This window comes from Tachysurus fulvidraco, chromosome 20, assembly GCF_022655615.1.
Source record: "Tachysurus fulvidraco isolate hzauxx_2018 chromosome 20, HZAU_PFXX_2.0, whole genome shotgun sequence".
NCBI lineage: Eukaryota > Metazoa > Chordata > Actinopteri > Siluriformes > Bagridae > Tachysurus > Tachysurus fulvidraco.
This window is the reverse complement of record NC_062537.1, coordinates 6,865,713-6,890,984: the sequence shown is the minus strand read 5'-3', so window position 1 is coordinate 6,890,984 and position 25,272 is coordinate 6,865,713. Positions and strand designations below refer to the sequence as shown.

Genomic DNA, 25,272 nt, shown 5'->3' with positions numbered 1-25,272 from the left:
AACAACACTGCTCAGGGAAATGCTGATGTCAGTGAAAACATCTGCTAGCTGTTCTGCACATTTCTTGAAAACCCTCCCAGGAATGTTTTCTGGTCCAGCAGACTTCCGTGGGTTAACTCTGCATAGAGTTCTCCTCACCTCAGCCGTGGATTGACAGAGTACCCGATTGTTGGGAGGAGGGATGGTCTTCGTTGCTACTATATTGTTCTGCACCTGAAACTGAGCATAGAAGTCGTTCAGCTCATCTGGGATTAAGGCATCATTATCACAGGCCTTTGAAGCTGGCTTGTAGTTAGTAAAAAGTTCAAATGTTTTGCTGAAAAGGCTAGAATTGAAAAAAAGAAGCTCTCAAAACTGATGTGGCCAAATGTACTAAGCTGAATACATATTTAAAACCTTAAAACCATTGAGCGAACAAATGAAGATGATGAGTCGGACGGTAAGCTGACTTTAAGCTAGTGCAAAACAACGTTGGCTGCAAACCACCTTTTATGTTTATGTATCAAACTTTTTTCTTGTAGCTCTTCAGCAGCAGCAGCAGCCTCTAGTGCAGTTTGCTGCTAACAGTGAAGAGCCAAGTTCAGTAACTTTACCAAGCACCAGTCATGAGCCCAACACACCAGAAAGGGCAGGTAGAACTAGAGGTCCCACTAGAGGTCTTCCCAGGTCTAAAGATATGTACCCGTCCTGAAGTGACCCGAATCACTTTTTACCCGAACTCGATGTGCATAATTTTTGTTTTTAAGAAAGGCCCGACCCAAGACAAACCCAAAAAATTTAGACCTGAGTCCAACCCGACCAGTTGGCAATTTATTTTAACCCGACTGGACCCGATTGTTGCACACACTGATGCAGCCCTGCACGCACCAGTCAGACAGAAAAGTAATCGCTACAGCGTTGATTCAAAATTGATTGACAGATCTGTTTCAATGAAAATTAACTTACCGTCAGCAGCGCGATGTTGCAAGCGGTCTTGGCAAACAGAGGAGAGGTTGGAAAAGGACTTGAGTCGATGCACACACGCGAGATACAGTAGTTCGGGTCTTCTCAGGCCCGTTTGGTAAAAACACATTCATTTTAAATTACCCGAGACCCGATGCCGCTATTATTATACCCGACCCGTGTCCGAGTCACATGTGAAACTTTTAGACCCAAACCCGGGTCTCGGGTCGGACCTCGTGTTTTCGGATCTACGGTAAGTGGACCTGTGAAAACCTCTAGCTCCCACTGTAGAAGACACTGGTATGCTGTTGTACCACAGTGTGTGAATAAGCAATCATGATCACATTAGTTACAGTATAATAACTTTCTATGCCCAAGTGTTACTAGTGACCCATTATGATTTTAATCAAAAGATAGTTAATATACAAAGACCACGACTGAAAGGGAATAGGACAAAAGTCATATGAAATACGCCTCCATATTTTTTGATTTAAAAATTTAAATGTTCTTTGATTTAATTTTATTTGAACATTCTTTCCATGTCAAATATGTTAAAGCTTACATAATGCTTTTTATTGTGTTTAAATACAGGTGCACGTAAGTCTAAGGATACAAAAGGACGTGTGAATGCAGAACCCAGAACCACTAGCTAGGAACAAGGTAGATAAAGATAGTTTTGTTGATAGTTTTGATTACTTTGCTTGACCTCAGTCACAGGATATACAATTTTTTTTCTTATCATCCTCAACAAACCCCAAATCATCAGTGACAGTTTAGGGGAACCCAAGTCAGGTTCATATTTGGTGTTACTCACATTTTTTGAATCTTGCACAAAATTTGATTTGATTTGATTTGATTTGAAATAAAGTCAGATGAGAAGTGGGGGAAAGAGGAAAGAAAAGAGACCATGCAGTGAATCTCTATGTGGAATGTATAAAAATGTGGCAATGAAAGGGGATGAATGGATACTAGCTGAGTAAAGGTGCATGGCATACTAGAAGGGAGCAATTGATGGAACACATGGATGAAGGCTCATGGAGAAAGAGTAGTACTTATGGGGATCTGAGAATGGACAATTACTCAAGTACTGAAAGGAAAAAGATGCATAGCTGATGCAGTACATCACCACACCGCACCCAGAACAGGAATTAACCGTCATGGTGTCGGTCAGGAGGGAGCTAAAGGATCCCTTCATGATTGACAATGGGGCTACATATTCGAGCATTGGGACAGAAGACTCCCTGTGTAATGTGTCTGTCTGTGTTTTCCCCTTGTTTCTGTCTGCCGTCTCTCCCTGATGTTAATTGTTGACCCCGCCCACCTATCTGTTACCATGGACACTAATTACATTCATTCTCTTCCCCAGGTGTTTTGTCTTAGTCCTTGTCTGTCTCTGTTTTGGGATTGGTTCTCGTTCACCATATATACTCTGTCTGTTCACTTCAATGTTGTTGGTCATTTTTGGTGTTGGTGTGTGCATGTCCATGTTCCCGTTTCCTGTTTGTTCCGCGTTGCCTGCCTGTTTGTTCGTGTTTTGTTTAGTTAAAAACTTTAAACTGCATTTGGATCCTCACTCGCCTTTGTCTCACCGTGTCACATCGTGACAGAACGACCAACCACCAATGGATCCAGCAGAACTCCTGTTTTGCCTACGTCAGGAGGACGCCCCAGTTGAGGAGTACACGGAGGTATTCTTGGACCTGTGCAGCGAGGTCAACTTCGATGAGAAGGCGCTCAAAGACATTTTTAAGCACGGACTAAGGGAGATCCTGCGGTATTTGATGCCGTCTACCAGAGAAATAAAGACATTCTCGGAGTTCGTCAACTTGGCGTTGCTCCTGGACGGGTCCACGCTGAGCGTGAGCACTGTAGAGACAGAAGCCGGCCGTAAGTATTTTTTGGGGGGGGGGCAGCAAGCATCGGGATCCGTGGGCCACAGAGTGGAATCAGCCACGGACGCCCGAATGCTCCACAGTGCCTCCGCCCAGACCAGTCCCGTGCACATCCGTGATTGAGCCAGTTCCCATGGCTACCGTACCGGCGAGCTCGGCTGAGGTCCGTGCTAACCGGCTGGTCTCCAAACTGGCGGATACCCCGATGAGGTCGGCTCGGGCGGCCGGCATCCCTAAGCCGCCAGCTGGACCAGCCGGGTCGCCGGAACCGACCGGGTCGATGGAACCTGCCGAACCGACTGGGTCGACGGAACCGACCGGGTCGATGGAACCTGCCGAACCGACCGGGTCGACGGAACCGACCGGGTCGATGGAACCTGCCGAACCGACCGGGTCGACGGATCCGACCGGGTCGACGGAACCTGCCGAACCGACCGGGTCGACGGAACTGACCGGGTCGACGGAACCTGCCGGGTCGATGGAACCTGCCGAACCGACCGGGTCGCCGGAACCGACCGGGTCGCCGGAACCGACCGGGTCGATGGAACCTGCCGAACCGACCGGGTCGACGGAACCAGCCGGGTCGCCGGAACCGACCGGGTCGATGGAACCTGCCGAACCGACCGGGTCGACGGAACCGACCGGGTCGATGGAACCTGCCGAACCGACCGGGTCGACGGAACTGACCGGGTCGATGGAACCTGCCGAACCGACCGGGTCGACGGAACCGACCGGGCCGAAGGAACCTGCCGAACCGTCCGGGTCGACGGAATCGACCGGGCCGAAGGAACCTGCCGAACCGTCCGGGTCGACGGAACCGACCGGGTCGGCGGAACCTGCCGAACCGACCGGGTCGGCGGAACCTGCCGAACCGACCGGGTCGGCGGAACCGGCCGAGCTGACGGAACCAGCCGAATCGGCCGGGTCGACCGAAATGACTGAGTCAGAGAACGCGGTCGACATCATGACACCCAAACTACCTGAACTCTCTGCCTGGCCTGAACCTATGCATGTTTCTGTTTTCCTGTGTTTCGCTTCGCTGGACTTGCCAGCCCTTCTACCTCCTGTCCCTGTTCATAGGCCCAAAGCACCACCCTGGCTGCCAACTCCGTTCCGGTCTCTGGCTCCGCCTCCAGCACCACCCTGGTCCCCGGTCCTGCTCTGGTCTCTGGCTCCACCTCCAGCACCACCCTGGTCTCCGGTCCTGCTCTGGTCTCTGGCCCCGCCTCCAGCACCACCCTGGTCTCTGGTCCTGCTCTGGCCTCCGGCTCCGCCTCCAGCACCACCCTGGTCTCCGGTCCTGCTCTGGTCTCTGGCTCCGCCTCCAGCACCACCCTGGTCTCCGGTCCTGCTCTGGTCTCTGGCTCCGCCTCCAGCACCACCCTGGTCTCCGGTCCTGCTCTGGTCTCTGGCTCTGCCTCCGGCACCACCCTGGCCTCCTGTTCTCTCGGCGCCGCCCTGGCCTCCTGTTCTCTCGGCGCCGCCCTGGCCTCCTGCTCTGCCGGCGCCGCCCTGGCCTCCTGCTCTGCCGGCGCCGCCCTGGCCTCCGGCTCTGCCGGCGCCGCCCCGGCCTCCGGCTTGGCTGGCGCCACCCCGGCCTCCCGCTCGGCGGGCGCCACCACTACACGAACCCGACCCGCCCTCCCACCCTGGTTGCGCTCGTAGGGGGGGGGCTCTGTAATGTGTCTGTCTGTGTTTTCCCCTTGTTTCTGTCTGCCGTCTCTCCCTGATGTTAATTGTTGACCCCGCCCACCTATCTGTTACCATGGACACTAATTACATTCATTCTCTTCCCCAGGTGTTTTGTCTTAGTCCTTGTCTGTCTCTGTTTTGGGATTGGTTCTCGTTCACCATATATACTCTGTCTGTTCACTTCAATGTTGTTGGTCGTTTTTGGTGTTGGTGTGTGCATGTCCATGTTCCCGTTTCCTGTTTGTTCCGCGTTGCCTGCCTGTTTGTTCGTGTTTTGTTTAGTAAAAACTTTAAACTGCATTTGGATCCTCACTCGCCTTTGTCTCACCGTGTCACATCGTGACACCCTGCTTCCCCTCACCCAAAGCAATACAAACAATGGACTTTATAATGTACAAACCTTATGCTTTACAGAACCTCAAGAAGTAACACACTAATGGACTGACAGATGCCAATGTTTTATTCTCCATGAGCTCCACTGAGCTTACTAGGAATAGGTACATTGTGTAATGTGGGAAAAAAATCAATTGTGAAGCCACAGGGTTGTGGGTAGCATTTTCTGAGACATAGCCAACCAGTTCCTGTTACAACACATGACACCATATAAGAAGTACTGGTTGGAATTTGCATACTCTGGGAACAAAAATCTAATTTATGGGAAAAATATGAGGAATGGAATTTGTGGCTAAAGTACATGCGTCCCAATTTCAATGACAGAGACATGCCATTGCACTGCACCATCAGGGATGATACGCAAAAATGTATGCAGTCTTTGCACAGATCTGGGAAGGACAGGTGGAATGGAACTAAAGACCCTAGATAATATTACAATAACAGATAATACAGTGATACCTCGAGATACGAACAAATTTTTGAGATATAAGCCTCCGAGCCGCCGCCGCCGAAACAAAGATCCCCAACAACCACATAAGAGATACGAATATCCGGGAGTAAATAAAAGGGAGGAAGACACAAACCTCCTTGGACAGGTTTTTATTAAAATGACCGGCAGATGTTAGTGAGGAAAGAGTGACAAAAAAGGCAAAAACTAGTGAAGAGAAAAGCGATGAAGAAAATGAAGCAAAATTAATGTAAAGAAAACAGAAATTGTAGCAATTAAGTTCAGTTAAGTTGAGAGAATTTCAGTTAAGTTCATTAATTTTAGGGAAGTTTAGTTAAGTTCCATTTAAGTATAAAGTAGCCTTAAGAGTGTACAGTAGAGGGTAAGTGAACGAAAGTGAAAGTGTAGGTACGAGACAAAATTCCTCCTAACTCCTTCGCCTGTTTACTCCTCCCTCAACCTCCATGCGCGTCTTCTGATAGCTCAAGTCTCCAAGGTAAATAATACACTTTATAGTAAAACCAGTTTATTTTTTCAACATTATCTTTTATTACTGTATGTTTTTATACAATATTTTTCATTGTGCAATTTTGTGAGCTGGAACGGATTAATGGGGAAAATTGCTTTGAGATACGAGCAAATTGAGATATGAGCAAGGTCACGGAATGAATTAAACTCGTATCTCGAGGTATTACTGTAATAAGTGGACCCCAAGGAGCGGTTTCCATGGTGCAGCTCCCAAATAAGATATAAAACTGGTATCAGGGGAAGGGAGCTGCCCCAATGTGTCCCTCATGATCACAAATAAATTTGAATTCCAAGATTTATGGCCAATGGATATAGAGACAGAGCAGGTGGGAGAATAGATTCTGATGGAAAATCCTTATCTACACAGGTCATAAGATAGTCAGTACACATATCACAGGTAGTGGTAGGCTATATAATAGCTATGCATGCAGAACTGATGACACTGAAGACATCAGAACTGATGACACTGAAGACATCACAGGCAAGTAGGGACATGGCTATTTTTGAGCCTAGTGAGGAAGAGGAAAGAGGAAAATTGCAGGTAGTACTGGACACTTGTGATGAAATTGGCAGGAGGTTTAGTTATAATCCAACTAAAGCTAAACATACGATTACCATATCAGAGGCCTTATTCACTGTTTATAAAAGCGAGGGAAGGTTATAAATTTAAAAACCCTTGCAACATGCTGATCTTCCCTGTCAAGAAGGCTGATTCATATAGGTGGTCCACGATTTGCGTTTAGCATGGTCATGGAGGCCTTACTTCACCAGCCATGCTCTGCTCTGTTAGCTGAGATTAAAGCTTTAAAGCTGCAAGTAAGCTAGAGAGTGCTAAGAACTGCCTCTATACTGATTAATCATATGAATTATACTAAGGAGATCCGAAGTCCATGATCCTTACACCAATACAACATTTATCTGACTGTATATTACAATCACACCCCTAGTGTCACCCATATGAGGATGGGTCCCCCTTGAGTCCGGTTCCTCTCAAGGTTTCTTCCTTTACCAATTTAAGGGAGTTTTTCCTTGCCACTGCTGCCTGAGTCACCTCAGACTTGCTCATAGGGGGATAAATACATACAGATTGTGAACTATTTATATCTAATAATAATCTAGAATTTTTTATTCTGTCAATTCTTTTACTTTTATTATTCGTTATTTCCTTTATCATTAATTATGTTTACCTTCTGCTCTATGTTCATGTTCTGTAAAGCTGCTTTGAGACAATATCTATTGTAAAAAGCACTATACAAATAAAATGGATAGTTTGACAGCCTTCTCCTTGCCCATATCGACACGAATGATTAAATTAATAAATAGGGTGAATTTTAATTTTATTTGGAGGAATAAATGTCATTATATAAGAAAGGAGATATGATTAAAAATTATGAAGAAGGTGGTGTGAATGCGATTGATTTTGACATTGTGAATGGGGTTTTGAAATTGAAGTGTTTAAAGTCCTTTATTCAAAATAGTCACTCCTTTTGGTTTATTGTCCCCAATGCAATTTTTAGCAAATTGGGTGGAATACATTTTTTTTTTACGCTGTGACTTTGAGTGTACCTCGTTACCAGTTAAACTTTCAACCTTTCATCAGCAAGTATTGGAAACTATTGTTCAAACATAACTTCACTCCTCACAACACTCCAGTTTGGAATAACAGATATATAAGGTTAGGCAGAAAATCTGTATATTTTGAGGAATGGAAAGCCAAAGGGATTTGGGCGGGGGCCCATTTCTTAGATGATAATGGAAATTTGTTACTGTACAGAGAGTTTTGTGAGAAATACCAACTGCAGTGCTCTGTTAATGTTTACAATAGAATGATTAGAGCTATTCCAGTTGTTGTAAGATTAATGGTTAGAGAAGACATTTTGTTCTCCAAGGTATTCCCAGAATTGTGACAGCTCTCCTTAGAAGGTTGTGACTTTTGTGACAAAATATGCACAAACAGAGTCATTAGAAAACTAATTTTACATGCTTGTTATCCAAACCCTATTAAATGGGCTACATGCTTAAGGATTTTGATAACTCTGAAATAAAAAAATAAGAAAAAAAAATTGTCTTTCCCCTCCCCCTTAAAGCTAAAGAGGTGAATTTCAAAAGTTTAAATGAGGTTTATCCCACCAACGAATTTTTAAGTTTGAAATTTAATCTTGATATGAATAATTGTATTTTTTGTGAAACAAATATTGAAAATTTAGAACATGTGTTCTTTTTTGTGATAAGGTACAACCTTTTTGGAGAGATATGCAAAACTGGTTATGGTCTAGGGAGGTTGAAATCCCTCCCCTTACTATAAAGATAATTAGGTTTGGGTTTTTTTTTTTTTTTGGAAAACAAAGAGTTTGATTTTATTTGTAATTTTTTGTTATGTCTTGAAGTTTTTCATTCATAAGTGCAGATGGTTTAAATCTAGACCTAACTTTAACCAGTGGATGAATGAGTTTAAACTCTTGTGCGAATCTTTAAAATTAGTTAAACACACATTTACCAATTAGTATTCTTTTATTTTATCTATCTATCTATCTATCTATCTATCTATCTATCTATCTATCTATCTATCTATCTATCTATCTATCTATCTATCTATCTATCTATCTATTTATTTATTTATTTGTCAGTTTGTTCTCAACCTGTGGCTGATTATTGTAATGTTACTTTGTGATTTGACTGTGTACCTTGTTTGTTTGTTTGCTTACAATTGGTTCAATTAAAAAAAAAAAACTATATGCAAAGCATCAATAAATGCATGTCCTGTGGAGGGCAGTGATATGACTAGAAGCAGCATACTGTACTGCTGGGTTCACAGAAGAAGTGGAAGTAGAAGAAGAAGAAGAATCAGAATCAGAATCAGCTTTATTGCCAGGCATGTTTTCACATGCGAGGAATTTGTTTTAGTGCCAGAAGCTCCACAGTGTAACAGAATTACATATACAGTATAGACGAAATTGTATGTACACATTTACATTTGTGAAATGTGCAGTTTAAATATACATATGAAATATATATATACAAATATAGACAATTTGTATGTACAAATTTGCAAGTGTGAGAAATGTGCAATTTAGGTATACAATATATACAATTTGTATGTACACATGTGCAATTGTGAAATGTGCCTTGCTCAAGGGCACCTGAGGTATACATAGTACAAATATTAGGTGTTGTGTGAAGAAGAAGAAGAAGAAGAAGAAGAAGAAGAAGAAGAAGAAGAAGAAGAGGAGGAGGGCTGGTCCCCTGAGCAAGGCCCTTAACCCTCAGTTGCTCAGTTGTAAGTCACTCTGGATAAGGGTGTCTGCTAAATGCCGTAAATGTAAGAAGAAGAATTATTTTACCCAGAAGTAACATGAGCTAGTTAACTTTGTTGGGAAAAGAGGTGAAAGAAATAAAATTCTGTGGGTAGATGGAAGAACAGAAATAAGAGAACTAGGAATAGCTAAACTGAAAATCTGTCTAATAATACCATTGCCAACCAAACACCCATGGATACTCCCAGGCACCATAGTTGACTTCAGATTATTAGAGAGATGAGTCACATAACATACAAACATATATAAAGAATTATCACAAGTACAATCAAATATACACAGATGTGAATGCAGTTAACAAGACTGCATTTTATGTTCCAGAATTTAATATTACTTTGGGGGAAGTATCAATGATGGTCTATCAGTTTACACAGGGGAACTTTTGGCAATACAATTAACACTACACTCAATAAAGGATACACAACAATGTAAGTCAGTTGTTTCCTCAGACTCAAGTTCATCATTGACCAGTTATTCAGATAGTAAAACAGATTTAGGAATAAAAATCCAACAATCAATACATAGAATTCATTTATCGGACTAAGTGTAACATTTGTGTGGGTACCATGGGATAGAGTAAAACAAACAAGGTAGGAAAAGAACCCAAAAACAAACAGAGCACTGAACACTGAAGAGTATAATTAACAGATGGCAAAAGCAATGGGAGAAAATTAGAAAAGGTCAATGGTTTTATCCAATTCAAAGAAAAGTTGGAATTAAGAGATGCACAGGAAGAAACAGGAGAGACAATTATATCAAGAATTAGATTTGGAAATACTAAACTTTACAGTACAGTATTTAAAATAAGAAAACATTTATTGTGGACAAAGAGAAAATGGGACACGAAATTTCAGACTGTCTGGGTTATGAAGAAGAAAGAAAGGAGCTAATACAAACCTAAGAAACATTAAAATTACCTAATACCAGTTGGTGGCGGTGATGCACCCCTTACCAGTTGGTGGCGGTGATATCGTTGTTTGCTAACAGCCAATAAAACCAGCAAGAAGAAGAAGAGGCAGAGCTTGTTTTCCGCAGTCGGCTATTTTGTGCGACGGATGTGAGTAGTTATTGGGACACCAGGGAGTACACGTGAGTTTCCAGATAGGTAAGTGCATTTAATTATTGAAGTATTTCTTCTAATCATACCTTTTATCTTAGCTAATATTTGTATCAGGCCAACTACTGTTAAAAACGTCGTGTTTGCTTATCTTCGCCACAGTACATTTACACCTAGGCAAAAACATATTCAGTCTCACTAGATGTGATGTTATGATTGATTACATGTTAGAGACATGCTTACTAGACAAACGACCAAGACCCACGGGATCTACCAAACACTACAGACCCACATAAAGACAGATTTCAACGTATCTTATGATGCTGCAGTGCATGTTATAAAAAGCTTTACTTCTACATACAAGAGGTCACAAATCTCGGCGATTATTTTTATACAGCTTGGAGAATCCAGATTGGGGCACCATCGTGGGTAAAAGGGCATACTTTTAGAGCCAGTTCCTTTTTGCCCTTTTTACCACGCAATTATATGCGAATATAAAAGGGGATCTTTTTGGTCCAAAACATTCAGTTGAAATTAAAGACAGCTATAAAGAACGTAGTGGAGGAGTTGAAGGCATCAGCAAATTCAGAAAAACCTCCCAAATTCTTGCTGAGGTTTGTTGGTGAACATCCATCTTTTGGTGGAGTTTTCTGTGGTCAGTTGAAACAAACCATAAGGATAAATATATTGATATTAGTGCAAACCTTATGATGTCTGCTAGTAGATGAAAAGAGGAATAGGAATCTTACAGCACTACAGAGCCCTTATCTGAATATGATGGATCTAGATCAGGGGTATTCAATTAAAATTCAAAGAGGTCCAGTTACTAAAATTTCCTCCCAGCAAAGGTCCGAATCTTATATTGTCACTTAAAACAGTGTACCCTCATGTTAATAAACTCAATAAAGGACATACCTTTCTATATAATTTATTGTTAAATTTCAAACTTGTATGGCACTTGAATGGAAAACAATACTGTAGTTGTCTTTACTACATGTCAAGTAACAGACACTGAAATTCTTCTGAATAAAAAATCAAAAGTGCAAAAACAGCTTTGAGCAGCCTGAACTTAGGGCCTATATTTCAAGTAATGTAAAACATTCAGAATCTTTTGAATAAAATAAGTGCTTTTAATCTTTAAGAAAAAAATTAAACAAAAGACTTTTGAGCTGCCCCTTTTTTAAACATTAACTACATTAATAACACCGGAACCTTAGGCAAAAGAACATTTCAAGTAAAATAGAACAGGGCAGAATTTACTGAATAAAAGAAAAGTGCAGAGTTTTGAGCAGCTCCCTTTTTCCTCTCTCCTTTCCACCTCTCCTTACTCCATAATTAGGTGCATTACTGCCATCTTCTGCTCTGGAGTATGGAACAGAAACAATATGTTTTTGGCTTGGCTTTTGATGACGCTCCTGCCGTAATAACTAGATTAACTGCGCATGAACGAAAGATTTATCTTTTTATTAATATCAAAGAGCTTATATAATGTGAAAATATTAGATTATAATGAGATGCTTAATATGATATTACAATTTTAACGGGTCCGGGCAGACCCGTCACTCGGTCCGGATCCGGACCGCGGTCCGCCATTTGGTGATGCCCTATCTAGATATTACCAACTGAAGATGTGTTATACTGACTCTTACCCCAAAAGACTGAGTGGTGAAATAGCAGAAGGTACTTCAAAAATGTATTAATTTACAGCTGTACTTACATATGCGGGGTGAGAATGGGCAGCAATACTTCATCCCCGCTGATCCTCAACACCGGTGCTCCTCAGGGCTGTATCCTCAGCCCACTCCTGTATTCCCTCTATACACACGACTGTACAGCCACACACAGCTCCAACGTCATCGTCAAATTCGCTGATGATACAACGGTGATAGGCCTGATCATCGACAACGATGAGACGGCCTACAGAGAAGAGGTGAGCACCCTGACTAAATGGAGTCGGTTAACATCAGTGAGGATCTCACCTGGTCCACACACACTGACGCAGTGCTGAAGAAGGCACACCAACGCCTATTCTTCCTGAGATGGCTGAGGAAGTTTGGAATGAGCCCCAGCATCCTCAGAACATTCTACACCTGCACTATAGAGAGCATCCTGACGGGCTGCATCACTGCCTGGTTTGGAAACAGCACCGCTGGCAACCGTAAAACCCTGATAAGGGTCGTGCGAACTGCCAGCCACATTGTTGGAGGTGAGCTTCCCTCCCTCCAGGACATCTACACCAGGCGGTGTATAAGAAAAGCTCGGAGAAAAACCGAGTGATGACTCCAACTAATGACTCCAGCCACCCATCCCACAGACTGCTCTCTCTGCTCCCCTCAGGAAGACGTCTCCGCAGCATCCGATCCCGCACTAGTCGACTGAGGGATAGCTTTTTCCCTCAGGCCAACAGACTAATTAACAGCCATAACTAACACAGCATACAGCATACTTCCACAATATGGTATGCTACACACTGCAATCAAACTTCAACAGTTCAACACTGGACTACACACACGCACACTGCATTCATACTGCATCTATACACACTGGACTATACACACACATTGCATTTAATTTAATATAACAATCTATCTGACTAAGCTATCGGTACCACAGGACATTTCTGTATCTGTACAGTCTGTTGCACCTTACACGTCACATATATATTACATGTATTATATAATACTTGTATATATTATTTATACTTATACATATATATATATATACACACACACATTTTTTTTATTTATATATATATATATATATATTACACACACATACACACACACACACACACATATAATTCATACTGTATATAATGGGTAGTGCATTGTAAATATGTCTAGTAGTACACTGTGTGTACTGACATTTGCACATTTCAGCTGGTACTAAGCATTTTGCACATTTTTTTAACCTGTTTGTAAATTGTTCTAATTTCTGTTTCTTAACTACTGTATGTAAATGGTTCTGCAATTTCTGGAGCTCGCTCCCAAGAATTTCACTCACCATGGCACATGTGATGTGACAATAAAGGTGACTTGACTTGATATGCAATTAGGTTGTTTTTTCCACCTAAATAAATGTCTTATTGTATTTTACTTAAATGTTGTAAATTGTAGTTTTACATTAGTTGTGGGAAAAATTCAGATTTTTTTGTGACTATGCATCAGTCAATATGATATGGTTTATTAATTCATTGTTACAGTTATAAAACTTAAAATACTTTGTTTCTCTCCACAGACAGTGTGGGGAAAAAATGACACGCTGGGTGAAAAATGTCAGTAAACACAAAACAATGGATGCTGCATCATGGAGCCAATTAAGGGCAGGCATATCAGGTAGACGGAACTCTTCAGGCAGCCGTTTGCAAGATGATGCATCACTTCATTACCCTGATCGAAAAAGAGCTAACAAAAACAGACATGATGTGAATGGATTCATGGAATATATGAAACACAAAAGGCAACCATTACATAATGGAGGGCGAGGAGTGGCCCCAGAGGAGCAGGACATAAGAGAAGTAGCAGCCATTTCTCTAAAAAATAACAAAAGAAGAGAAAATCGGAGGATAAAGAGACAGAAGGCTATAAAGAGCAACATGGTGTGTAGCATAAGGAATTTATGGTGATTGAAATTTGGGCTGGGTTATATGACCATATACTGTATCATAACACTTCTTGGATAATGAGTATCGTGATCTGTATTTGCAACTTCTTTAAAACAGTTTTTAACCATAGTAATTTATTGGCATATCATATATAATTATTTTTTTTCATTGATATATTGCCAAACCGTATTTGTGACGGCCAAAATATATGAATTTTTCCTCTTATATGCAGGTGTGCTTTAACTGTAGGAAGCCTGGCCATGGATTGGCTGACTGCCCAAAAGCTGATGAGGAAATGGGTAGAGGGATCTGCTTTCGTTGTGGGTCTACAGAACATGACATACAGAGGTGCAGGGCTAAAGTAGACCCTGCAATGGGTAAGAATGTACAATTTAAATAATATTTTTTGTCACATAGAGTGACAGAAAAATGATAATTGTTGTTTTAACAATATTTAAAACTTTGGGTTTTATGTGATATTTGAGAGGCTTTAAACCTGCTGGTTTAAAGCCTCTCAAATACATAAAACCCAAAGTACTTTTACTTTGCAAAGTAATGCAAAGGCTAGTTCTAAATCTATCATGCAAATCCTGAGTATACCTTGTGGAACACATCTCCTTGTTTCATGATTGTTTTCTTTTCCAAACACTGTGAATCTGTATCCAGAATAGGGTTTCAAAGGGGCATAAAATTTACAGTAACTTTACAGAAACCTTCCATGGGAACTTCATCTGGGGAATTTTGGAAATATTCCAAGTTGGAAACTAAACGGGAATTTATGGGAATTAATTAGAAATTTGGGTAAATGTAATATAAGCTATATCATATAAAACCTAGTATATAAAATTTCAGTCAAACGTTTGGACAAATTAAAATTTACATTTTTGAAAGAAGTATCTTATGATCATTTAATCCTGATTTATTTGATCATTATAAAATACATAGTATTGTGAAATATTACAATTTAAATTTTAACTTGTATTAAGCAAAAAATCCTGAAAAAATAACAGGTGTTAAAATTATGAGGAGCACATCAACTCTGAAACTGAGAAATCAGCATATTAGAATGATTTCTGAAAGACCATGTGACATTGGTGTAATGGCCGATAAATTCAGCTTTGCATCACAGAAATACATTATATTTTAAAGTGTATTAAATCAGAAAGCCATTGTAATATTTCACTGTCAACTGTTTTGTCAACAGTTTTAACCTAAATGTCTGCTCAGTCAGTGTGTTTGTATTTAAAAAGTTATAATTTTATTGCACAATAGCTTACACAAAGTGCAATGTTTTAAATCTAACTTTGTGTAATATGTAAACACTTTATGTAAATACTCACCAAGATGGTCATTTGACATTTTGTGTGAAGGATCCAACAAATGATCTGTGTTATGTTATGGAGGAATGCACAGTGCAATTTGTTTGTTGTTATTTTCTTAGGACAAACTCTTTCAATGCACTGTGTACTAACTTAAATTTTGGGTCTTTTGCAGGTGATTATCCATATGCCAAATGCTTCATTTGTGGAAAGACTGGTCACTTATCCAAATCTTGCCAGGATAATCCAAAAGGCCTTTATGCTGCAGGTGCGTCATTAAAAAAGTTTCAAACTCATTTTTTCCCTATTCTTTCTTTCTCTTAATGCAGGTTTACTGCATTGATCTTGGGGTATTTGGTCTTTAGAAAATGAATGTGCAATTGCATTTAGTTTAGGTAATTGTTTTGGTCATTGCAGAACATTACACTTCTTTGGTTGCTTTCAAATTATGAGTTTGGTCATTGTCCATCCACAGTGTGAAGCATTGTCCAATGTGTTTTGACATTGGACAATGACACTTATGACACTGTTAGAACATAAGATGAAGTGGTGTAGGTTTATTTGCAGTTCCTTCCCTTCTCTAGATTTTCCTCAGATTTATTTTTTTTTACACCACCGTCTTTATTTGTTTTACCATAGCCTTCCATATCTTGAACCAGACATTTTGTAAAAGGTTAACCAATATTTAGAAATTAGGAAGTTACACTCTATAATTCAGAAATGTAGAACCACTGTTAACAACAATAACTTGAACATTTCTGTTGGAATTTATTAATCTCTACTTTACAATGTTTCTTCACTGTTGTTTAAGGGCATTTGTTTATGCATAGCTCTGGTAAGATCCTGCCATAACATTGCAGTTTTTTTTGAGGCCAGGACTTTGACTTGGCTGTCGCTCTCTTTTTTTTTTTTTTTTTTGCCAAACCCAATTTAGCCCAGTTTAAGCTGATGGACGGGTGGCTTTAAGGTTTTAAAGGAGTTTATTGTAGTTTCAATGGCCACAAGTTTCCAGGTGCTTCAAAACAAGCTTCAATCCATCCATCCATTAACTACCGCTTATCATAATCTTAAAAATATCTTAAAAATAGCAGTTTTTTACTCTGATGTCTGCAACCAAGCCTAGCCACCAGTAGTCCTCACAGACACAAGCACCATATTCATTATTCCAAAGGACTGGGCCAAATTTTATCACTGCATATTCTTCTGACTTTTGTGAAGCAGCTGTAAAGAAACATTGTGTAGTCCTTGTGGATATCAACTCAAAACAATGAAAGTTTTTTAGTCCTGGAATTTTGTGATACTTATTGAACAGGTCTTTCAGCTTTAGTTCAGAAAGTCCAGTTACTTTTATGCAAGTCAAGTCAAGAAGCTTTTATAACTTTTTATAAGTCCAGGCATCTGTTCCAGGATAGCTTGTCATCATTGATGGAACAATGAATTCAGAATTATACCAGTTTAATTCTAAAGGCAAATCGAAAGACATCTTTCCAGGAACTGAATCTCAAGAAAAAATGGGTCATACACCAAGACAACGAGCACAAGCACCCAAGTCTGTCTCCCAAAGAATGATTATTAGGGCCCGCACAACGATGGTGCAAAGCCCTATTGTTTTTGCTCGGGTTTATTAGGGCCCGAGCACCGATGGTGCGAAGCCCTATTGTTTTTGCTCTTGTTTATTAGGGCCTGAGCACCGATGGTGTGAAGCCCTATTGTTTTTGCTCGGGTTTATTTATTTATTTATATTTTTTTGCACACATTGGCCAATTGGGGTCCCTTAACATACTCGAAAACTCTTGAAATTTGGCACACATGTCAGAGTCGTATGACGCTAGGCTCGGGCAAAGGGTGGAATACAGGCGTGGCAGGGGGGCTCTGTAGCGCCCCCTGTAATGAAAAAAACAAACATTTGTGCACAGATCGGGCAATTATGTACGCACGTGTACGAGAGTTGGTACGCATATAGATCTCATCTACCCGAACAACTTTCATGCTCTAAACTATGAGCTCCGCCCAACAGGAAGTCGGCCATTTTGGATTATTTCATAATTGCATGCGGTGAACTTTTAAGTAGTCCTCCTAGGGAATTCATGCAATTGACATCAAACGTGGTGAACATGATGCCGAGACATTGCACTTGCTAAATTCCGAAGGGGTTATTGATATCTCGAACGGTGCTGCCATGGCGAATTCAGAGAAACAGGAAATATCTAATCTAATATCTAAAGCAAAAAATTCTTATTGTGATGACACGTGGTGTGTATGTTCAGCCAAGGATTCCGATCGCATCGATGTGCCTATTGTGAATCTCGGACATAGCGCCACCAACAGGCGCCAGGAAGTGTGTCAGTCACAAAAGTGAATTTTTTTCACAGTTGCATGCAATGAACTTTTAAATACTCCTCCTAGAGGATTCATGCGATTGAATCTAATGCGAAATTGCGAAGGGATTTTTGATATCTCAAACACCGTTGCCATGGCATCATGTCAAAGTTTACTTTTATTTCAGGCATATTTAAGGCTTTTGGTGTGCTTAGATTAACTTGAAATTTGACACATACATCAAGTTCGTCGGCTGTTAAGTGTGGACAAAAAGGTCGGACAAAGGTGTGTCTCTTAAGTGGCTCACTAGCGCCCCTGTTTGTCTAAAATGTGGGGTTTCATTTACCTACAGTCCCCAAATGGGTCAGTAACAACATAAAATAGTCCACTGATATTTACCCACTTGATGCACTTGCCCACCGTGCATTGTTTTCTGGGAGGCACCGTATAGCAATAAAAAATTGTGCAGTAGGGCTCACAACATATACTGAAAGCAAAGGTTCACATACTTTTGCAAGTCACAGATATGTAATGCTGGATCATTTTTCTCAGTAACTAAATAAAGTATAATATTGTTGTCTCATTTGTTTGATGATGTCCACCTTATTTACATTTCGGACTTGTTTGAATATTTATGCAGAAATAAATATTTTAAAATGACAGATAAGTGTCTTGTTTAGCATATACAATGGATGTAAAGTCTACACACCCATTTTTTTGTGATGGGGTAGGATTTAACCCAAATAAACTTGAAATAACTTTTTGAATGGAGGGCGGAGCTGAGGGATGTAGGGATTACCGATCTATTCTGAATTGAATTAATGATTGTACTCTGTTACAGTAAACTGTAGAATGGGTTAGAACAGCAGGAGAGATAACAGCTGAAGGGAGAGAGTTGAGGACACAGAACTGTTTCTGTGAATTGTGCTTTGTGTATTTGAAAATGGAAATGTGCAATAAAACAACAAGAATAAAGAATAAGTATAAAGAACAAGCTCAAGAATAAATAGTTCAGTAATATAATAAGTTATAAAAAATTATTACATGCATGGATCCAGTTTTCTCCTCCTCAATCCTTTTTTTTTTCTTTCATAGGTGGCTCTTGTCGAATTTGTGGCTCAGTAGAACACTTCCAGAAGGACTGCCCAGATCATCAAACCTCATGTTAGTTAATCATCTCTTAAATATATTTGGAATTTACTTTTTTTATTTAACTAATATTATTATTAATATTAACAGCTATGAGTAAGTATGTAAGGTGGAAAAAAACACTATTGCTATTGGACTAAAGGTGCCAAAAGATGAAAAAGTTCTATGAAGAAGTTTCACATCTAATAATTAATAGATAACTTGTATTAATTGCTAAAACTGCAGTACTACAAAAATACTCAATTTCTTTCTGTTCACTTACTGGGTACCAGCACCTTCTACTGTATTAGAACACTTCATGATCTATATTATTTAAGTTTTACAGTACATAATAGGCAATGAATTAATTTTAATTGTGTTTGGTGTATTTCTGTATTTTTTTTAAATTTGGGAACAAAATTGTATGTATTTTAAATTTTCTCTGACTTTGCAGCAAAATCCATCACACTTGGTCGCCTGTCCAACAAAATCAGTGCGGATCATGAGGACGTCAGTGTTCCTGTGGCACACGTGTCACTCAAGAAAGTCAGAGTGGTGGTGTACTAAACAGTCTGTTTTGTTTCAAGAGAGCATTTGGGAGGATATATTTCAGGTATAATTTACTTACCATTCACTTTAATGGAAATACATGTACCTCTGCACATTCATGCAGTTACCCAATCAGCCAATAATGTAGTGGCAGTCTGATTATTGATGGTGAAAAAATTTAATTTTGTGTAAAAATTAAAATTTACATTGACTGACAGTCTTGATTTGTATCTGCATGATTTAATGCACTGCACAGCTGTTTTGGAATTTTCTATTTGGATCATTGAATGCAAGTGAAACGGTCTTACTACAGTGGCCACAGAGTTTGCAGATGGATATTAATGCCAATCAGTCTAATCTCTCTCCTTCCACCCCCACACTCTCTGCAACTATGCCTTTCTCTAAAACCACCTATTGTTGATTTTTGCTGTAATTTATTATAAAAAAAAAAGTTATAAACTAGTATATAAAATATAAGTACAAATTTTTGCTTCTTTAACAAGGCTTTTTTATTATTTCTACAGGTTTTTCAGCTTCATTAAATGTATGATCCTCCCTATGACTGATTCAGAATAATTTTTATAAAATCTCTGTCTCAAAATAAATGACCATTTCATCTGGGTTTTTTTTTGTTTTGTTTTTTTGCAAAAAGATTTGTTTCTAGAACATGTTTGCAATCCTTATGGTCTTCAAATAAATCTCAAGCACAAACATTAATAGGAAATGGTAAAGGTTTACTATCTCTATCTGGCTTTTTACTTCTTTTGTCCTACACTTCTCTTTGCTCTAGTTATCACTGGTACCCTGTGTGTTACTATTATACATTTGATTTATTTTACACATACACTACCAGTCAAAATTTTGGGGTCACCCAGAAAATTTTACATTTTATTTGAAAAAAACTGTTTTCTTATAAAATATAAAAAATATACAGAAAATAGCCAGGACATTGGTTAGAATTTTTTTTTTTTTTTTTTTTTTTTGCAGCAATTATAGCCATACAGACAGTTGCCATAATGGCTGTCAATTTGAGCTAATCTGTAGAAATTTTACCCCATTGTTCATGCATCACCTCCTATAAATTGGAATGGCCTAGCAGGCTAACAATCAGGTCCAACCAGGTCATCAAACAGGCCAGTTTATAACAGTGATTGAATACAAGCTGACTATTTCTTCTCTAACGAGTTTAGTCCTGTGCTTTAGGTTATTGTTCTGCTGTTATTTTGGCTCTCAATTGGCATTGTGAAATGAAGTTATAGCCTTCCTTGATCCCTTTTAACACGTCTAAATTTCCCACTTTAGCACAAGCAAAGCACTCCAGACTATTCTTTCCCATGCTTAACAGATGGAATCAAGCACTCCTCACTTTTTGTTTTTTATTGTTCTTTATATTTCTCATCTCACAAATGTTCTTTATTGTGTTCTACACACCAGAAACGTTATTTTTAACCCTTTTTGACAATCAAAAGCGAGATTAACACATGATTTAGCAGAACAACTGAACAGAAACAGTTCTTATTTAGACATTAATAAAAGTGTTTTGGTCCCATAATATATATGTACAGGTTTTGTTTTCTTTATATTAAGGGTTATTTTATTTGACATTTAAAAAAAGAAAGAATTGTACTTAACTTCTAACTAAGTCTTTATTACAATAAAATTATGCATCATTTAGTGAATGATTTTGCCTCTATTAATTATTTTAAATTGATTGTTTTTTTAGTGGCAGCAAGTCATTTTGCTTAGAGAGACTATGTGTAATCATCATGCAGGAAAGTCAGGAGGTATACAGTATTACTCAAATATGTATGTCATATCCAGGAACACTTGTTTTAAAATCTTGTTCAGCTTAATGCTCATAGCAATGAAGGCATGCACTATGGTATTAGCTCATGGTGTTGAGGCAGATCTGAGTGCCGACTCAAAATAGAACACTCATTGTTGTCTGTATGACACAACCCCACCATTGTCATATTAAATTAGATTTAAATCAGTTACTGAAGTGTTATTTACAATTGGTTACTATTTCAATAATACTATGTCAGTGAGAACAGAAAAAACATAGTTAGGGTATACAGTAAAATGTCCATTATACTTCACTGCATTTTTTGCTCCTTCTTGCTTACGCTTTAGTCATTAATCTTTACTCATTTAGTTTCTTTAATTTCCCTTTAGCCTTGAAAAATCTGGAGAAGCCCACAGGCAGGGTAGGCCTTTGGATCAATTCATTAGTAAGAAGTGAGAGCTTTACATTTAGGTATTAAAATAGGACTGTTTCCTGGATGACTCTGGCTCTTTAAATCTTTGTCACTACATTAGTAATCATTTTCTCCTTATAGGATATCTGCAGTATTTCAGATGCATAGGACAAAAACAACTCCTGAAATATATCAACATACAGTTAGAAAATGAATGAGTGTAGTGGTAGTTTAATTATAGTAACATTATAGAACAGAATCATATGATAAAAATAATTTATCACATGCACAGTGAGCGAATCATTCTGCAGCCTTGTGTGAGGCCTTGACTTTAAGATTGAGCTGAATGTGATAGCTGAAAGGCACCTCCTGATCCCATTGTTTATAGAGAAGCTGAATAATGTTCAGGCTGATTAGGAGATTTTTACTCATCATACACCACTGACATGTATACAATACTCTATTTGCAAGTTCAATGAGATGATAAAAGCCAGGGAAAATTGGGGAGAGCTATTAATCTGTTTAAAAGAAACAAAAGAAAAGGCTATGTATATGTGACTATCATGTTCAGTATAAACCACATGCATTTAAGTGTCATTTCTGGTTGTAAAACATATATGTATACATTGTGGGATAGGGATATACTGTAGATGTCTGTTGACAAATGTTTATATTTGTACATGAATAAATGTAAAGATTTATTGTTCTACATGTTCTGTGGGCTAAAATTTTGTTTGAAAATTAACTTACAATATAATAGTATTTGAAAAACAGAAATAAAAATCACACTGTAAAAGAAAACTAATGCCACCACATTTTTTCACTATAAAAAATAACCTGAAAATCTTACAATAAATAAAAAAGAACTTTACAGAAAAATATGGCGGCAATGCTTTTGATTATATCGGATGGCACCATCTGTTGTATATGCTTCGATTTTAATTGTCTTCTTTACAGTTCATAAGAGTCTAATTTACATGTTTATGTTGTTATAAATACATAATACATATAAATACATTTCATAGCTCAATGTAATAGCTCAATGTAATAGCTCATTGTAATAATTACGGTTCGTAACCATCTTTTTTTACAGCTCAGAACTGTTTAAAGGTTTATATTCTAATAATTACCATTAAAACCTGTAATTACTTCACAAAACAGACCAAAAACTTTCAACTGCAGGAAAAAACATATGTTAAATTCATTTAGCCATTTTTTTAATTTTAAATAGCCCCAATAAATGAATGAATTTCTGTGAAACAACACAAGCTGTAGGTTTAAGAAATATTCAATTCAGTTCAAATTTATATGTATAGCACATTTAACAATGGACATTGTCTCAAAGCAGCTTTACAGAACATAAAACTAATACAAAATGTTAATTATACAAAGATTAATAAGAAATATGTTACACTGTACAGTTGATACACATTCACATTCTTCTTTTAAGAAACAAATAACAGTTCTGTTATAATAATTGATAATTAGCTTAAATTTGAAAACCTTATCAAAACCATCAAAATCCATTAGTCTTAGACATCAGGTCAAAAGAATTTTTAATGAAGACTGGCAAGCATTTAAGACAACAAAACATACTACTGTTTTTCTGTTCTTATGTTTGGAAAGTTAAGTTTTCTCACTGTTAGACTAAGCTAAACTCTAGTGCTTGCAAGTACACGAACGTTAGCCTTCTGTGATTTTTAGCTGAACGTAATTTATATGTTTATAATTATTGGCTTTTAATCATCTTGTTTGTATTTATGAGCAGTAGTGGGGTGGTGAGCTTTCTAAGTTACACACATCGTTCATTTTAGGGTTGACACCCTAGTTGTCTTGTCCCTTAGTTTTATACTTTAACTAATGTGTTTAAGATGTGCTGCAATAAGCACTTTATGTGCATCATGTTACTTTATAACTTTTTGTGCAGTATAAAAGCAGTACTGGCAGCAGTGTCCAAATGATGTGAACATATCTTTTCAATTCATTGTTTTGTAATGTGCAATGTAGTACTGTAACAACTGTAAGAAAGGTTATAAAAACTGTTAGCATATAAGGATGTAAATGGTCTTCCTTCCTGTAAATGGGCTAATAAATACAGTACTGAGATCATCATACTGAAATACTATTGTACCGTGTATTTTTGATACTGTTACATCCCATATAAAGATGCAACTTGACACATTGCAAATTATGAAAGTCAGAATGTAAAAATTATGAAACTGAAGCATACATTAGGAGGCACTCTGTGATCCATGTCATTGGCACATTATTCCTGTTGGGTGGAGCAAATTCAAGCAAATTGATAAAATTTTATTTAGGAGAAAATCCATACCAAAATTATTTATTTAAATGTTTGGGGTTTAACTGGACCAAAGTAATGTCACCTTGTTCGAACTGAGCTAACTTTAGTTTTGCTCTGTACTGAAGCATTGACTACCTGAAGGCTACTTTTTCATCCCATTTGAAAGAAACTAACAGTTTTTCTCTCTGCCTTTTTGTTTATAGGTGCTTTTTTGGGCATTAACCCGGAGACAGCCACAAAGACAATGAAGCAGAAAGGACTCATCAACCAGCAAGTCTGTACACTCATAAGAAAACTTATTGATTTTGAATGGATGTCAGTCTAGTGGTATCCAAAATATTTGTTCTTTGTTTAGCTAGAGGCAGTTATGCACTTTATAAACTTACTATGTTCTATATGGTCTCTTTGTTCAATGTTAATGTCAGTCTATGCTGTAAAAAGCCTTGAAACTTGAAATTACAATTCATTTAAACTTTCTTGACAGGTGAGGAGTTGCTATTAATTATAAAAATAAACTTAAAATAACTTAAGCTAATTAGAATTCATTTTTATAATTTATTGCAACTCCTTGTTGGTCAAGAAGGTGAAATTTAATAGTAAATTCAAGTTAATTAAATTTAAAAATGTAAGTGCAGGTTTTTACAGTGTAACGTATAAGCAGTTCTGGAAAATCTTTTTCGAGATAGTCATTGAATAATAAATAAATGTATGAATGTAATAAATGTATGAAATAAATGTATGAAATTTTTGTTTTTGTGTTTATTTGAATTTAACATTGTTTTAATGTTAAGTTATTGGTATAGCCAGTACTATTACAGTGTGCACTGTAAATCTACAGCAGACTAATTCTAAACTGCATTACATTAACTGTAACTTAACAACTAAATGCAATTATTATATGGAATAATGCTATATTACTGTAATCTAAAAGACATAACTTGTAATTTCACAGTAAAATAACATATTACTACAGGATCAAAATGCTAAATCACAGTATTACGAAGGCCTAACTGTGAGGTTACAGTAAGCAGCTGTCATTTCACAAGTCTTTACTGTGAAAGTACAGTAACAACTTGACAGTAATTTACTGTGAAGTTAAATACAGTAACTTCCTGTGAAAGTAATGCAACTAGTTGCCTGTAATTTACTGTGAATTTACAGTCAAATAATTTACAGTGTACCTCTATAGTGAAAATAATTCAAAATTTCTGTTTTTTTTCCTAAAAAATGAGGCATTTTTGTATATAAATAAGGTTTATTATACCAAATATATATATTTTTTATTTTGTTTTGCAAAATATATGTTATGTTGGAAACAAGTTAGATTAAAAAGGTGAAAAAAAGGGCTATCGTATATACTTCATTTTTTATAAGCAGTCAAAGTCAAGTTGACTCAGCGCTCCTAATTTGTATAGGAGAACAATAGGAGGGTTAAACACACATTTGTTAATATTGTCCTGTATTCTGTATTGTGGTATTAAGTTCACATTGCATAGGGGGTCAAATATATTTTTATACTTTCAATAAGAATAATATTAGAATTAATAAAATATATATAATTAAATACAAAAGGAGGAGAAAAACTGC

At 38.0% G+C, this 25,272-nt stretch overlaps 1 protein-coding gene across 4 annotated transcripts; it reads left to right on the top strand.

Annotated features, from left to right (window-relative positions):
* Positions 1–10,154: 10,154 nt before the first annotated feature.
* On the top strand, positions 10,155–24,433 carry zcchc9 (zinc finger, CCHC domain containing 9). 4 transcript variants are annotated; one of them, XM_027139372.2, is made up of 7 exons: positions 10,155–10,314; positions 13,504–13,864; positions 14,103–14,247; positions 15,365–15,457; positions 18,604–18,672; positions 19,091–19,249; positions 23,889–24,433. In XM_027139372.2, exons 2-6 carry the CDS (start codon positions 13,520–13,522, stop codon positions 19,201–19,203), a joined length of 765 nt encoding a protein of 254 aa, XP_026995173.1. In that variant the 5' UTR covers positions 10,155–10,314; positions 13,504–13,519; the 3' UTR covers positions 19,204–19,249; positions 23,889–24,433. The 4 variants fall into 4 exon arrangements, with proteins under 4 accessions (XP_026995173.1, XP_026995174.1, XP_047660997.1 ...); XM_027139373.2 differs by lacking the exon at positions 23,889–24,433 and adding an exon at positions 19,710–22,092; XM_047805041.1 differs by lacking the exon at positions 23,889–24,433 and having other exon boundaries at positions 19,091–19,807.
* Positions 24,434–25,272: the final 839 nt, after the last annotated feature.